This window comes from Anolis carolinensis, chromosome 1 (genome assembly GCF_035594765.1).
Source record: "Anolis carolinensis isolate JA03-04 chromosome 1, rAnoCar3.1.pri, whole genome shotgun sequence".
Classification (NCBI taxonomy): domain Eukaryota; kingdom Metazoa; phylum Chordata; class Lepidosauria; order Squamata; family Dactyloidae; genus Anolis; species Anolis carolinensis.
This window is the reverse complement of record NC_085841.1, coordinates 33,030,955-33,045,672: the sequence shown is the minus strand read 5'-3', so window position 1 is coordinate 33,045,672 and position 14,718 is coordinate 33,030,955. Positions and strand designations below refer to the sequence as shown.

General features: G+C 38.3%; 1 protein-coding gene across 1 annotated transcript in view; it reads right to left on the bottom strand.

The window, feature by feature from the left end:
• kctd3 (potassium channel tetramerization domain containing 3) overlaps positions 1 to 14,262 on the bottom strand; it is a 43,769-nt gene extending 29,507 nt beyond the window's left edge. The window contains exons 1-6 of the mRNA XM_008125853.3: positions 14,120 to 14,262; positions 7,521 to 7,574; positions 4,584 to 4,629; positions 3,728 to 3,801; positions 1,956 to 2,014; positions 974 to 1,054 (exon numbers count right to left, since the gene is read on the bottom strand). Coding sequence (XP_008124060.1) covers positions 974 to 1,054; positions 1,956 to 2,014; positions 3,728 to 3,801; positions 4,584 to 4,629; positions 7,521 to 7,574; positions 14,120 to 14,193 — 388 coding nt within the window. The 5' untranslated portion in view covers positions 14,194 to 14,262. The remainder of the gene's footprint in view (positions 1 to 973; positions 1,055 to 1,955; positions 2,015 to 3,727; positions 3,802 to 4,583; positions 4,630 to 7,520; positions 7,575 to 14,119) is intronic.
• Positions 14,263 to 14,718: the final 456 nt, after the last annotated feature.

Here is a 14,718-nt window from a genome sequence, read left to right as displayed (position 1 = left end):
AGCCCTGCAGTAGAAGCAGAAAACTATCTTCACATGCCTTGAGCAACACAACAATGAATCACAACCATTTAATTACCATCTATACTTGTGCAGTGGTCAACTTTTCAAATAAGTTGCAGGCAAGTTTTGGGGTCAAAAATAATAATTTTGCCATGACTCATGGATAAGTTGTGGGTAAAATGTAGGGGCATATTACAAAAAATATTTTCATCACCTTTTAAAAATGCATAGAGGGGATACACTAAAGAAGAGTTAAAGAAAAGAGGATCTGTTCATTTGAGGAGTTTCAATGGGAGGAATAAATTATATTACTAATCTTCAAATATCTTTATCTATGAAGGGGAAAAATATAAATGAGAAAAAGGAATGAGAAAGCAGCCCAGAAAAAAAGGAGGGGAAGAAGAGCAAGGAAAACAAGATGCTTCTATTAACAACCTAGACAGAAGGCAGTGACAAGAGGCAGAGATGAAAAGCCTATTTTAAATAAACGTTTCCTGCATAACCCTGCAGAAAGACTGTGGTGGACATTTTTAATAGGGGCAGGCAGACTTTTATAGTAAGCCAGTATTAAAAACGGCTACCAAAGTGTCTTCAGAGAGGCTTATGAAGAAAGCTCCTATTAAAATTGCTGCTGTCATGCTGCTCCACCTTGAGTATTTAAAAATTCTTCAGGCCCCCCACTCTGCTTCTGAGTTCAGCTTGGGCTGAAAAAAAAGGCAGAGAAGGAAGGACAGCTGCTTTTCTTTCTCTGATTTTGTAAGGGATGAGTAATGGGATGGGAGCACCTCTAACCTCTGCCTCTTACTTCCTTCACAGTAGGTCCTTAGTCCAGCATTGAGTCAATCCAGCTAGTGGGTTGATTTTTTATTAAATTCTAAAAGCCTAATAAACTTAGCATCCATTTGCTACATAAAGGGAACAGAGCTTTTCTTTCCCCAAGGATAAGAATGGACACACACACACATGTATGTACCTGGGGGTGGAAGATATCCATGAAATAGGACACTGCCACAAGAGGAACGCTCAAGTTCTTCACATAAGAGCAATCTTCTTACTGAAAGGAAACATATATAGTGAGAACAAATTACATATATGCAAATGTAATGTGGGTTAATCCACAATACTTTGTATTTCCTTTATTGTCAAGTACAGAATCTAAAGATCAATTCAAATACATGCTGGGCTCACTTTAGGGTTGAGCTCAAATGTACTTCCCCATTTTGCTAAAATGAAAAGTGATGATGATAAATTATTACTATGGTGACTTCCATTCTCCAGAAAGGTCACCAAATCCATCTCCAACATTAAAATTTCAAATCATTAAAAAGATCCTAAGAAGTCTAAAAGTAGTTAAGAATTAAAATACACTTTAAAATGTCACAGCACACAATAAATACCCTCCTAACAATCTATCTGAATATCACCAATGAGACCCTTTTGGGAGGGAGTTCTAAATTAGGGCACTGCAATGCAAGTGACCCTGATCCATATTACATCCATGTATACATCCCTTTGTGATGGAAATTAAAGGATGTGAAATTATGAGATTATGGTATACCATATGTAGCACAAAGGAGAAATCTGTTCTGAGAAATTACCAAGAACAGGCAAGTTAATTGTATCTTTCTTCTCCCCACAACTGAGCCAAATGTTCTTGTTTATGAATTTATGGCAAGCAAACAATATTATTTACTACAATTTACTCTAAACAGGATTTAACTATTTGTTGTTGCTGGGTGTCCTCCAGTTTTTTCAGACTTACGAAAACCTTAGAGTGAACTGACCACCACATTTTCTTGAGATTTACTCCAAGGAAGTTTGTCTTTGCCTCCCTCTGAGGCTGAGTGGGTTTCCATATCTGAGCAGGGATGCAGACCCTATTCTCCATAGTCTAACACTCAGACCATAACACTGAGTAAATTCAAACTACTGAACATTAAAATAAGCATATTTACCTAAAGGTGTGATTCCATAAAATTCTGCTTCATGCCTGAGTACATTAATACTCACTCCTCTGCAAGAAAATAAGCATGAATATTAATCACTAGCTTTATGGCTCAGGCATTAAAATTCTAAAGAAAAGCTAAATCTCTTATAAGAAATGCCAATTTTACATGCCAGAAAAATACTTGATACAACAGAAAACGGCTCAACAGATTATTGCCAAACAGAAAGTTCTCTACAAACTTAATACAGACAGTCCCAGACTTACAAACGATTCATAGTTAAGAATAGGGATGAAACAACAGGAAGCAAGAGAAATCTACATCCAGGAAGAGAAATTCACTCCTGAAAATGTTATCATGGGGAAAAGGTGTATCAACTGAAGCTTTATAAATAATACTTGTTTCCACAAGTCAAATTTTTCAAAATCCAATTATCACAGGGACAGAAAGTGAGGTGAACAGGAGCACAGATAGCAAAACAAACACCACATGGATGTTATGCTATCCAAAGCTCTATCTATCTATCTATCTATCTATCTATCTATCTATCTATCTATCTATCTGTACATACATACATACATACATACACATATATATGGCTGGAGTTACAAAAAGTGTACTTGTTCTGACTTACATACAAATTCAACTTAAAAACAAACCTACAGAAATTACATTGTAACTTGGGGACTTCCTGTAATTCTTAAATTTCATTCTTAGTTCTTAAATTTAAGCAGCAATTCTCTTAAAATGAGAACATGTCAATTTCTATGTTCTATGTAAACAAACTGTGCTATAGTCAGCATTATGACAGGCACAGTGCAAAACTATCCTCTCCTCCCCTCTTCAGCCCTCAGCACCAGATGCAGAACAGCTCCTGGGGGTCTCCGATCCTTCAAAATACATTTCAAGGGGGCTGAAACAGGGAAGGGGAATTCAGCCTACCTGAGATTGTATCTGACAGCATAAAATAAAGGTTAGCTCACCTGTCATTTGGGCTGCATACTTTTTTCAGCAGAACATGAGTAAATATAAGAGTTAACACACGAGGGTCAAAGGTTTAGGGAAGATCTTTAAATCCCTGCGAGAACCCAGGGGACCCTTCACAATTTCTCTAGAAGTCCACATGAAACATTTTTAGAGGTGATATAATCTGTTCAACTACAGGACTTGTACTGCTATCTCCACATGTTTGTGATGCTTTAGGGGAGCGTAAGAATTCAACAAATTCATGCAGGATAAGGCTATCAATGGCTACTTGTCATGCAGGCATGTAGCCGGGGGGGGGGGGGGGCTTGAGGGGCTTGAGTGGTCCGCGAGAAGGCCTTACATTTTTTATTTAAACTGTTATGTCTATTCATATCATGATCATATCAATATATCCCATATGCATGAGGGTATTGGGATAACAATACAAAATGTTTGCTAGGGTAGATTCTCTCTTTCAGACTCAGCCCCCTCCCCCCCCCCCCCCCCCCCGAAACAAAATCCTGGCTACGGGCCTGTAGTCATGTTAGCTATATATCGCCTTAGGTATGGAAAGCAGTAAACCTCTAAATACCAGCTACTACAGAAAACAAGCAGGAATGTACTGCTACACTCCTGTTCTGCACACAAGTTATTTGACAACATGAAAGCTGCATTTATATTCCTCTCCTACTTGTGGGCTTCAGATAGGCATCTGATTGTGATGGGGACAAAATGTGTACTGCATAGGCGTTTGGTTTGATCCAACAGGGATCCTATAAGTGTTTTAAATGACAGTGAAAATGAGAGTTACTTACCGCAAATCTAATTCCTTTGTTCGAAGAAAATTTAAAATAGGTGCAAAAGCTGCAGGATCTCTATCAATAAATATCTATGAAAAAACAGAGCATATTTATTGTTTTGCAGTCATGTTTTAATCAGAATATTTCTAACACAATATGTACTATAATTTGTTCATTTTTTTTTTTAAAAAATGGCAATACTACACCTTACATACAGTGCTGAATACATAACTGAATACAAAACTCTCTAAGAACTCTTTAAGAACAAGACCTCTCAAAACTTTGCTAATTTTGATATGATAGTTGCTCTCACAAGCGGTTTCAGACAATGCTTTATCCCTTAAAATCAACCTGTATAAAACCAAGACCAAACCCTTCCCATTATTAATTACCAAATGTAGAAAGCATATTTACTTAGCTAATGTTGCTCAGAGATTCCAAACAAACATCATTTCCACATAATTTCTTCACTAGTTAAGAGTACAGGCAAATGAGACCAGATTTTAGTTATATATTTAAAAATTCTTTAATATTTACTTATTTTTGTTGTAACTTTTGTTGATAGTTGAGAATGATGTCACCAGACCATCTGTTCAAGCACTCTTTTGTTTGGAGAGATTGTTTTCTATTTGGGTCAGTTCGCTTTAATGTCTCCTGCAAATGTTTTGTTGTTTAAACTATGCCATTAAACCAAAATTGCAAACCAGGACCTTTTACTACTACCATCTATATTTTACATTCATTTGTTACTCATAAAGCATTCTCATTTACATATATTAGGTAGTTCAAGCTATGCTAAACCCAAACGAGCTACATTTAATGCTGGAATCAATTTGCCTACTTAAGAAAAATAAATAAACTGAATACTCACAGCACCAGTTTCATCTTTCAGTGTTGAAATTCTTCCACTAAGCAAACTAAAAGTAAAAAAAACAAATCAGCTATTTTTAATTTGGTAGAAAGCAAGGAAAGGATTCAAAGTAAAATGAATCAAGGCCATGGGTTTGTAAGCTAATTGTTCTACTTCCAGAAGAATGGGGGTGATATTTGCAAATTCCCTGTGACATTGTCACTCCCCCTCCACACATGCGCGCGCACACACACATTAATGGCGAGTTTTCCTCAAGTCCATGACAGATTTTTAGAGGTAGAAGATGGCTACAGAGGGAAAGGAGAGGATGGGAAGCCCTGTTCCACAAATGGGAGTCTACTCCATGTACTGAATACAAAGATAGGTATTAATGCAGGGGTGGCTAGTAGATCCATCTCTCAATTTTATAATCAAATTTATGCAGTTGCTCCAAATTGTACAGGATCTTTCCTCTTGCTGATCTTCAGCCAGGATATGAGTCCAGCACAGAGAAACTCTTTGTACACTCAGAGTAGCTATAGGAGAAGCAGACATAAGAAGGGTGACTTTCTCATCTCCAGAGAAACAGATTGGCCTCCCAACCCTACATCTATGTTTTTCTACCAACTAATTTCCCAAACCCTCATCTATGGTTGAACTTCTATTTACAAAGAGAGTGAGGTGGCAGAGAGAACATGTTTTCAAGCATCATATTTCTATCACAAATTTTACATGGGAATATTTGCATAAAATAATTAGGAGGTACAGAAATGATTAGGAATCACTTTCTTCTAGTCCTCCCCTACAAATTTTCACAATCATTCTCTCAGAAACACAGGTTTGGAAAGACACATTTGATAAGATAACACATCATTCCAACATACTATACTGATAAGTTTAAGTCAGCATTTCCCAACTCAGAATTCATCAAATCCAAGCTGGATATAAATGTACCCTTCACAAAGGAAATCCACTCCTGTAAGTGTTATCAAGGGGAAAAGATGTCTCAATAGAAGCTTATATCGCCAGTCCTTGTTTCCACAAGTCAAATTTTTCAAAATCCAATTATCACAGGGACAGAAAGTGAGGTGAAATCTTTTAAACAGGCACACAGACAGTAAAACAAATATTCCAAAACATGTATGCATGCATTCACACACACACACACACACACACACACATATATTTAAGTGTAACTCCAGCCCTATATATATGAGCTGCAGTTACACTTTAAAATGTACCTATCTTGTTCGTAACTTAGGGACTGCCTGTACTTAAAAAAGTCAGAGAAACTCTCCATGAGTTAGCATGCAGGTTATCAAAATCTGCCATGCAATGAAATGGTGGGACAAAGTCTTGCAAATACCATCTTGTATTTAAGAAAGGAATTCCTTTCAAGATCTTCACACAGGCATAGAAACCCTTACAGCCAAGGAGGAACAAAGAGCCAGCTCCAATCACTTGGGTTATCTTTATTTGTCAATAAAGGGCCCTTCCCGACAGGTCCTATATCCAAGGATCTGATCCCAGACTTTCTGTTTATCCCAGTTTATCTGACAATGTGGACTCATAAAGTCCAGTTTAAAGCAGAAAACCTGGGATCAGATCCTGGGATATAGGGCCTTGTCTGGAAGGGCCCAAAGATACTAGCAAAATGAAGATGTGGGCGCAGTCAGCTCTGATAGCACGTCCTTGACTTTCATTGAGAGTGGGTCAAGTATAGAGTAGGTTCAAGACTACAAAATGTTTTACTACTGCTTATGCACAAATATACAAGTGAAAATGCTTTCCCCTAAGGCTAATAACTTCTGGGGTTTTCTTGGTGGTCTCTTATTCAGGTATTATCCAGATCCTGCTTAATGTCCAAGGTCAGACATGATGTGGTACATGCTGGAGGCTATATTTCAGCAGAAAGAAGTGGCAAAACCACCTCTGAGTATTCCTTGCCTAACAAAAACACATGAAAAATTCATGGGATTATCATAAATCAATATGCAATTTGAAAGCACACACACACACACACACAATTTTGGGGCAATTCCTGAACACAAGTCAATAACATTTGGCATTTTTTATTGGATCTACATGTTTTGTGACCAATTCATGCAACAAACTACAATATTGCTTTTCTTAGAAAGCAGTCTTAAAATAAGAGGTTCAACAAAGAAACAAGAACCAGCTGGCACTTAACCCTTTATTCTTTTAAAGAAACTTTATCTTTAAAAACTGTAGCCCAATAAAAACATGTCTATAACCCCATGAAGTGAAATACAGTTTGATTAAAGTGAAGAGCGAAGAGCTCTAAGGGAATAAGGCAACTTGAAGATACATACATACACATACACACTGCAAATGCTAATGGCCTTTGATGGTAATGAAACTATGCTTGAAAATATATACAATAAAGTACACTATTACAGTTTAAACCCTTTATAGATTTACTTATAAATAAGTTGCAGCAAATATAATGATGCTTCCAAGTCAGTCAGCATGGTATAGTAAATAATAATAATAATAATAATAATAATAATAATAATAATAATAACAATAAACTTTATTTATACCCCGCCACCATCTCCCCAACGGGAACTCGGGGCGGCTTACATGGGGCCATGCCCAGAACAATACAATATAACAAAATATAATAGAAAAACAAATCATAGCACATTAAACAACACAGTAAAAGAAAATATACACTAAACAAGATCAAAAGTAGCCTGAGTATTGAACTATAATACAGGAGACCAGGCTTTAAATTTTTGCTTAGTCACAGAAACCCACTAAGGACCACAGTAAAGTCATAGTATCTGAGCCTCAGAGGAAAGCAAAAACAAACCTCCTCAGAACAAATCTTGCTAGGAAAGCCCTGTGATAGGTTTGCCTTAGGGTTGTTATAAGTCGAAAACGACTTGGAGGCACACAACAAATCAAGTCAGTATGTATCAGGCTTCACAATACCTGGAAAAGAAAGAGTCTGGAATCCACATTAGTGTTTGTCTTGAAGTGCTGAACCTGAAAATGAAAGGTTAAAAAAGTATTGTAACTAGCAAGTAATTCTTTTTTATTAAGTTTTAATATGCATGGAATATTAACTCATAGGTCAATTATTCTGGAATTGCAACTTGAAATACATCTATTTCATCAATATCCAAAAGTTGTAAAATACAACTAATTTCATGATTTTTTCCTGAAAATGAAAAAAGGTTATAAGCAAGTAATAAAAAGACCTGCAAAGCCACAATCCAGTTGTAATTAGCTGACAAACTGACAAAATAGTTCAATGAATTTAAGTACTAAAATAGTCCATATCGCCTTTATCTGGATTGAGGACAAAAGTTCTAGGGCGAGAGGTAGGAAAAAAGACTCCAGTCTCTTTTTTGGCGTCCCCACCTCGAAAAAAAAAGTATGTTTCCTTCAAGTGGTCAATAGCAACCTCATGTTTTACTAGATGCGACTGACACTACTGAAATGTTTTCTGTCATTTTTACCTCTATCATTTTCTAAGGTTTGTGTGTTATATTTAGAACTGTACCCTTAGTTTGCATTTCTAAATGGACTTACATTTATTAAGAAGAGCACTGCTGGCTTAGACCAATAGCCAAGCAGTCTGTGCACATAGTGGTCAACTACATGCAATATAAAAGGTCTCCTGCTAAGCCATTTAATATGATGTTTTTCAACACATTTATGATTCCCCATCAAACTAGGTTATTTAATTTTAGTCTTTTAATTATTCATATGCAGAAATAATACACAAATGAGTAGCAGCATTAATTAATAAGAATAAGAGTCATAATATTGTTATTTATTACTGTCTCTCCCTATGGATATACCTGAACAGACACAAGATAGATGTTCCTGTATTATACTGAATAGGATTTATTTTATGTCCTACTTTCTTCCCCGACATGGGATTCAAGGTGACTAATAAAAGATTTTTCCTTATTTTAAACTGATAAAGATAAAAAGTTTACATTATACAGAAGTTAAATAATAAATAAAATACAATTTGAGAGCATAACAAAATATTTAAATTATAAACAAGAAAAAAATTGAAAGCATAACATTTCAATGCAACTAAGTTACAACTAAACCAAAATACAGTATATTCAAACAATACTGATAACATCAAAGTAATGATTAATTTGCTACATCTGAAGCAAGATGTTATCTTTCTGACATTAAGTAACTATTTAGCTGGGAAAAAAGTGACTTTTATAACATACAGTGGAGTCTCACTTATCCAGCATAAACGGGACAGCAGAACGTTAGATAAGCGAAAATGTTGAATAAGGAGGGATTAAGGAAAACCCTATTAAATGTCAAATTACATGATGATTTTACAAATTAAGCACCAAAACATCATGTTTTACAACAAATTGACAGAAAAAGTAGTTTAACATTATGTAGTAATTACTGTATTTACGAATTTAGCACCAAAACATCGCAATGTATTGAAAACATTGACTACTAAAAGGCAGACTGTGTTGGATAATCCAGAACATTGGATAAGCAAATGTTGGATAAGTGAGACTCTACTGTAATTCTGGGGTCTAAAAGTAAACAATATTTCAACCACTACCTTGTATAAAAATATTGTTTCCGTCAGTTAATATGGGAATTTCTTCAGAAATTCTACAACCTGGGTGACAATATTATGTTTGCCAAACTTTTTTTTTACTAATGCACTTTTTAAAACTGGGCTTATACAAACTTAAAATAATGATTTAAATATTAACCATGAACTGCACTGACCACTTAATGTGGAAAGGACAAATGCAGCATGGTTGTGATCCAGGCTAATGCAGGTCAAGGCCACCTTAATGCAGCCTTGACTCATGTTAACCAAAGTCAGGGAATAATCTGGATTGTGCACCAGAATTCAAAGTTCGATCTAACTCTCCCAAAGAGTTAGATCGAACTGTTTTTACTGCCATCCTGTATTTTCTGGGCTCTGGCAGCCCAGGAAGATAGGATAGCAAATACTGTTCTCTATATTGTGGCAGTCTTCAGTCATGACAAGGGTCCTACTGGTCAGTCATCAGTGACACTGATCAGGTAACAGGGGAAAGGATGGGGGAGAGGAGGGGGCAATTTCCTATACAAGGTTTCCTTGTCTTGGCTGTTTTATGTCACACATGCATATTGTTTGTTTTATATAAAAGTTTTGCTGAATCATGTTGACCTGGCCTTCTGTTTTGCAGTGTTAGAACCCACTCTTATTCCTTCCACTGTATTTCTGCTTCCAGGAACAAATTTTCTGTTACAAAAGTAATTCACAGAAATGCATGTGCTTTGTTAATTTACGTGTGCCTGTATGCATAAACATAAGCCTGAATCCTAAAAGAAGTAAAGGAAGTCTTCTATCTCTTTTTTCACCTGACAGCCACTGCAATTCTGGAAACCCCATCTTGTCCTTAATTTGGAGGGGGCTTGTGGAGTTGGAAAGGAGAGAATGGAATACAGAAACTTCCTTATACAAGCTCACTAATATGAACATATCTTAGGATTCAAAATAATTTTTTCTATTTAACTCTTCTGAAATGTAAAAGAATTCCAACCTAACTACACAATTATTTAGCAATTACAGAAAAATAACTATGTAGATCACTTAACATGTTCATTTCTTCCCTCTGTGGCATGCTAAGCACAGTCTGGCATTATAGGAAAGTATTATATTAGTCCACTGCATCCCCTTTTTATGCATGCATTAATTACACAATGAATACTAAATAACAAATGTTATACTACATTTTCATAAAGATTTTTTCATATCTTTAATTTTCACTCCCTGTCCATCTGTTGGAAATCAATCTAAGGCATATAGGCAGATCTATTTGGTCTCGTTTCAGGGGAATATATTGTAGGCCAAGATTATAATCCCATAGCCATTTACCTTGGAATAATATTAATTTGATCAAATGCATAATATTGGGCAGACATGTATAGGATTATATTTGAAAAGTATGAGCCACTTCAAGTTTCACCTCAATTGAAGAATTCTCTAGGTGGCCTCAAGAAAGGTACAATTCTTCAGCAATTAAAAGAAAATACTAGCTAAACTACTGTCTTCTGAACTTTGGTCTTCCAGGTGTTTTGAACTGCAGCTCCCAGAATTTCTGATCACTACCCAAGGCAGATAAGACTTCTGGGAGTTGAAGTTCAAAACACCTAGAGGACTAGAGTTTGGGAATCACTGAACAATTATCTTTCAACAGCAATGCTGTAGGAATTACAGGTACTCTTGCTTAAAGCCTTAGAAGGACTCTGCATAAATGCCATTGTAATTCTTATGTTTGGATAGATCTTGTGATCTGTGAGGCTTAGTATAGAAAGAACTGACTATTACATCGCTAATTATTCCAGTTAATAAATCTTTAAAACACATGTCTATAGACTGGAGAAGTCTTTTATTGGTTACAAATCAAAGGCCAAAATGTTCCAAGTAATTGGTTGTTCAATACACCAGAAATCTGACATACTGTTTGAGCCTTTTTCTCAACTGGCACCTAAGTATCTGATGAAACTTGGTCTTCAGTTTTATTTTTGGCCTCGAGAATGTCAGATATTTCTAAATAATGAAATAGGAACAATGTTTAAGTATTTTGACATAAACACACAGTTCTTCTGTATAATCATCCCACATAATTACACATATATTCCATTGTTTCTGCTGCCAATCAGCAAGAACAATGAGATAACTGACAATGGCTCTCAACATGAGACTGTATCCTCAAAGTAGGCCAAGCAGATGCTTTTAACAAGCAGGGTTTTTTTTTTCCTGTCATGTAACAAGGGCAGATATAGCTAGATCACTGCATCACCTTAAAAAGTCAAAATCAGCAATTTTTCAACCTGAATAAACATAAATTCAAACTAGTATATTTATAGTTACCTAAATTTCCAAATCTAGCCTTTCTAAGTTATCCCATCCAGATATTTTCCCCAAACACATCTTTCTTATGGCTGCATTTTATCTGCCAACACAGAAGCTTCTCTTGAGTATTATAGAAGACCAAAATCAGCATGTCATTTAGAATATTAAGAAATCATATTTTAGAAGTGTACTCTTTCTGGGTGTACACTGAGTACAGTGTATAAAATTTGTGTAAAATTACCTCCTGGCTCTGTATGCAATATATTTAATGATATGAAATACCAAATTATGTATATACAGTAGAGCAGTGATTCCCAAAGTGGGCGCTACGCCCCCTGGTGGGCACTGCAGCGATCCAGGGGGGCGGTGATAGCCACAGGTGCATTTGGGGGCGATGAATAACTGTATTACCTTTCTGTTCTGAGTTCAAAAAATAATTTCATAATTTCAAACTTTAACATTTCTAATTTACACCTTTCTTTACTATATTTTACGAAAAAGGTAGAAACATTAATACATATATCTTTCCGTTAAATTGTTATTAATTTTTTAAAAATTAATTTCCAGGGGGTGCTGGGTAATATTTTTTCTGGAAAGGGGGCAGTAGGCCAAATAAGTTTGGAAACCACTGCAGTAGAGTCTCACTTATCTCACTTATCCAACATAAACAGGCCGGCAGAACGTTGGATAAGCAAATATGTTGGATAATAAGGAGGGATTACATTATGATTTTACAAATTAAGCACCAAAACATCATGTTTTACAACAAATTTGACAGAAAAAGCAGTTCAATACACAGCAATGTTATGTAGTAATTACTGTATTTACGAATTTAGGACCAAAACATCACAATGTATTGAAAAGGTTGACTACAAAAACACTGACTACTAAAAGGCAGACTGCATTGGATAATCCAGAACGTTGGATAAACAAATGTTGGATAAGTGAGACTCTACTATATATGCAATACAGATATTCCAAAATCCAAAAAACTCTGAAAACCAAAACATTTCTGGTCCCAGGCAGTTTGGAAAAGGATATGCAACCTGTAATTGTCATTGTTAAATAAATGGGAGACTTCCAAGTCACCCTATCATCAACAGGGCTGAGAGTTCCTTGATTGTGTCTATCCATGTATAATGCAGTCTTCCTCATTTCCTACTGCTTCCAACTTTACCAAGCAATAACAAGCCCCAATTTACTGCAATTTAAATCTCTCAATGCAAAATACAATATGAATTCTTGCATACCTCATAACTCTAATAATAATTATTCAGAATTAAAGTAAACAACCCAAAGGAAGCCATACATTAAGGGACCTGATTTTCCTGCCTCTTTTCAGTATTGTTTCAGATGTGGTTTGACTGCAACACCCATCATCCCTCCCTATTTACTCTTCTAACTAGGTCTGATGGGATATGCAGTCCAGAAATATATAGAAAGCCACAAAGTGTTGTAGAGATATATGTGCAATAATGTGAACCACAATTCAAGACAGACATTGACAAGAGAAAATGTATCTGGAAGAGGCAATCAAGGAGTAAGAGGTAGACCATCCCCATAGTCAAGCACAGTAACTTTTCCACAAGGACTGGTCTCCTTCCTAAGACTTCTGGGATTGCAGATAGGGAAGAGTATCCCTCACCGGGTATATCTACACCAGGCATGGGCAAACTTCGACCCACCTGATGTTTTAGACATCAACTCCCACAATTCCTCCAAAACACCTAGAGAGCCAAAGTTTGCCCATGCCTGATCTACACTGTAGAACTGATGAAGTTTGAAAACACTTTAACTGCCATGGCCTCATGTATTGGAAACCCAGAGTGTGGAGTTTAGTGAGGCACTAGCAGTCTTGGTCAGAGAAGGCCAAAGACCTGGAAAAACTACAGCTCCCATGATTCCATGGCATTGAATCATGGCACTTAAAAGTGGTATGAAACTACATTCCTTCTATAGTTTAGTCACACCCAATGTTATGGAATTATGGGGGCTATTGTTTCCCAAGGTCCTCAGCCTTCTCTGCTCAAGAGGGCAAGTGCTTGACCAAACTACAACTTCCAGGATTCCATAGCACTGAGCCATTTTGGGGGGGGGGGGGGTAATCCCCTAAGGCCCCCCCCCCTTGGCTACAGCTCTGGCTTCCTGTATCCCATTTCTCCTGCCTTCCAGTTCTCTTACTGGAAGTTTGGCGGACAACTCTGCCAGGTCTAATTAGGACGAGCAGTTGGATGTAGACCAATAGATTTATCTAACCTGGACATAAAGAATCTGTGTTTCTCTAAATCAGGAAAGGGCGAACTTCGGTCCTCCAGGTGTTTTGGACTTCAACTCCCACAACTGTGGGAGCTGAAGTCCAAAATACCTGGCGGGCCAAAGTTTGCCCACACCTGGTGTACATACTCCCAATGCTATAGAACCACGGGAGCTGTAGTTTTACGAGGCCTTTAGCCTCCTGTGCCAAGGAGTGCAAATGACAACTCCCAGGACTTGACAGCATTGAGCCATGGGGCTTAAAGTGGCCAAATTGCATTGATTCTACAGTGTAGCTGCACCCTCTGCCTCCCTTCCCTGTCTGTCCAGGCCCTGCTTCGACCAAAAAGAAGCATCACCTCTATCCCAACACCTCCGCCTTCATAAGGCCTCTCCATTGCCGCCGCCCACATGGCTTCTTGCTCACCTGGTCCCCCCGACGTTGAGCTGAACGATCTCCCCGCTGCCCGCCCCGGCGAAGCCCGCGCCGTTGCCCGCCATCTTCCCCAGCAGCAGCAGCTCTGGCTCCGAACACCGCCTGCCCTCTTCTGCCGCCGCCGCCGCCGCCGCCCCGGAGCCGAGGGAGGGGAGGGGAGGAGGCGGCGGCGGCGCCGGGGAAGCGAAAGGCGCGTCCAGCGAGGCCGCCGCGCAGCACACCGCCGAAGAGACGCCCCTCACGGAGGGCAAGCCAGCCAGGGCCGAGGCTCAGGCAAAGCGCGCGGGCCCAGAAGGCCGCGCCGCCCACGCCAAGGCCCGCTGCGGCCTCCCACCCTCTTCCTGGCCGAGGCAGCGACTCTTCTCTGCGGGCCGCGAGGAGAGAAATACCATAGCAACGCGCGGCACCTGGAGGAAGGGGCCCCGCGAGGGTCAAAATACCGACGCTAGTGGCTGCGGCTTCGCGAAAACGTCATCTGGCGGGAGAAGGGAATTGCACAAGAGCTGGCTCTGGCTTGCTTTGCCGCGGCGTTGGAACGCCAGCTGTCAATCAAGCGTTGCTCCCCCAATTGGCGTCCCAGGGCGCATCTG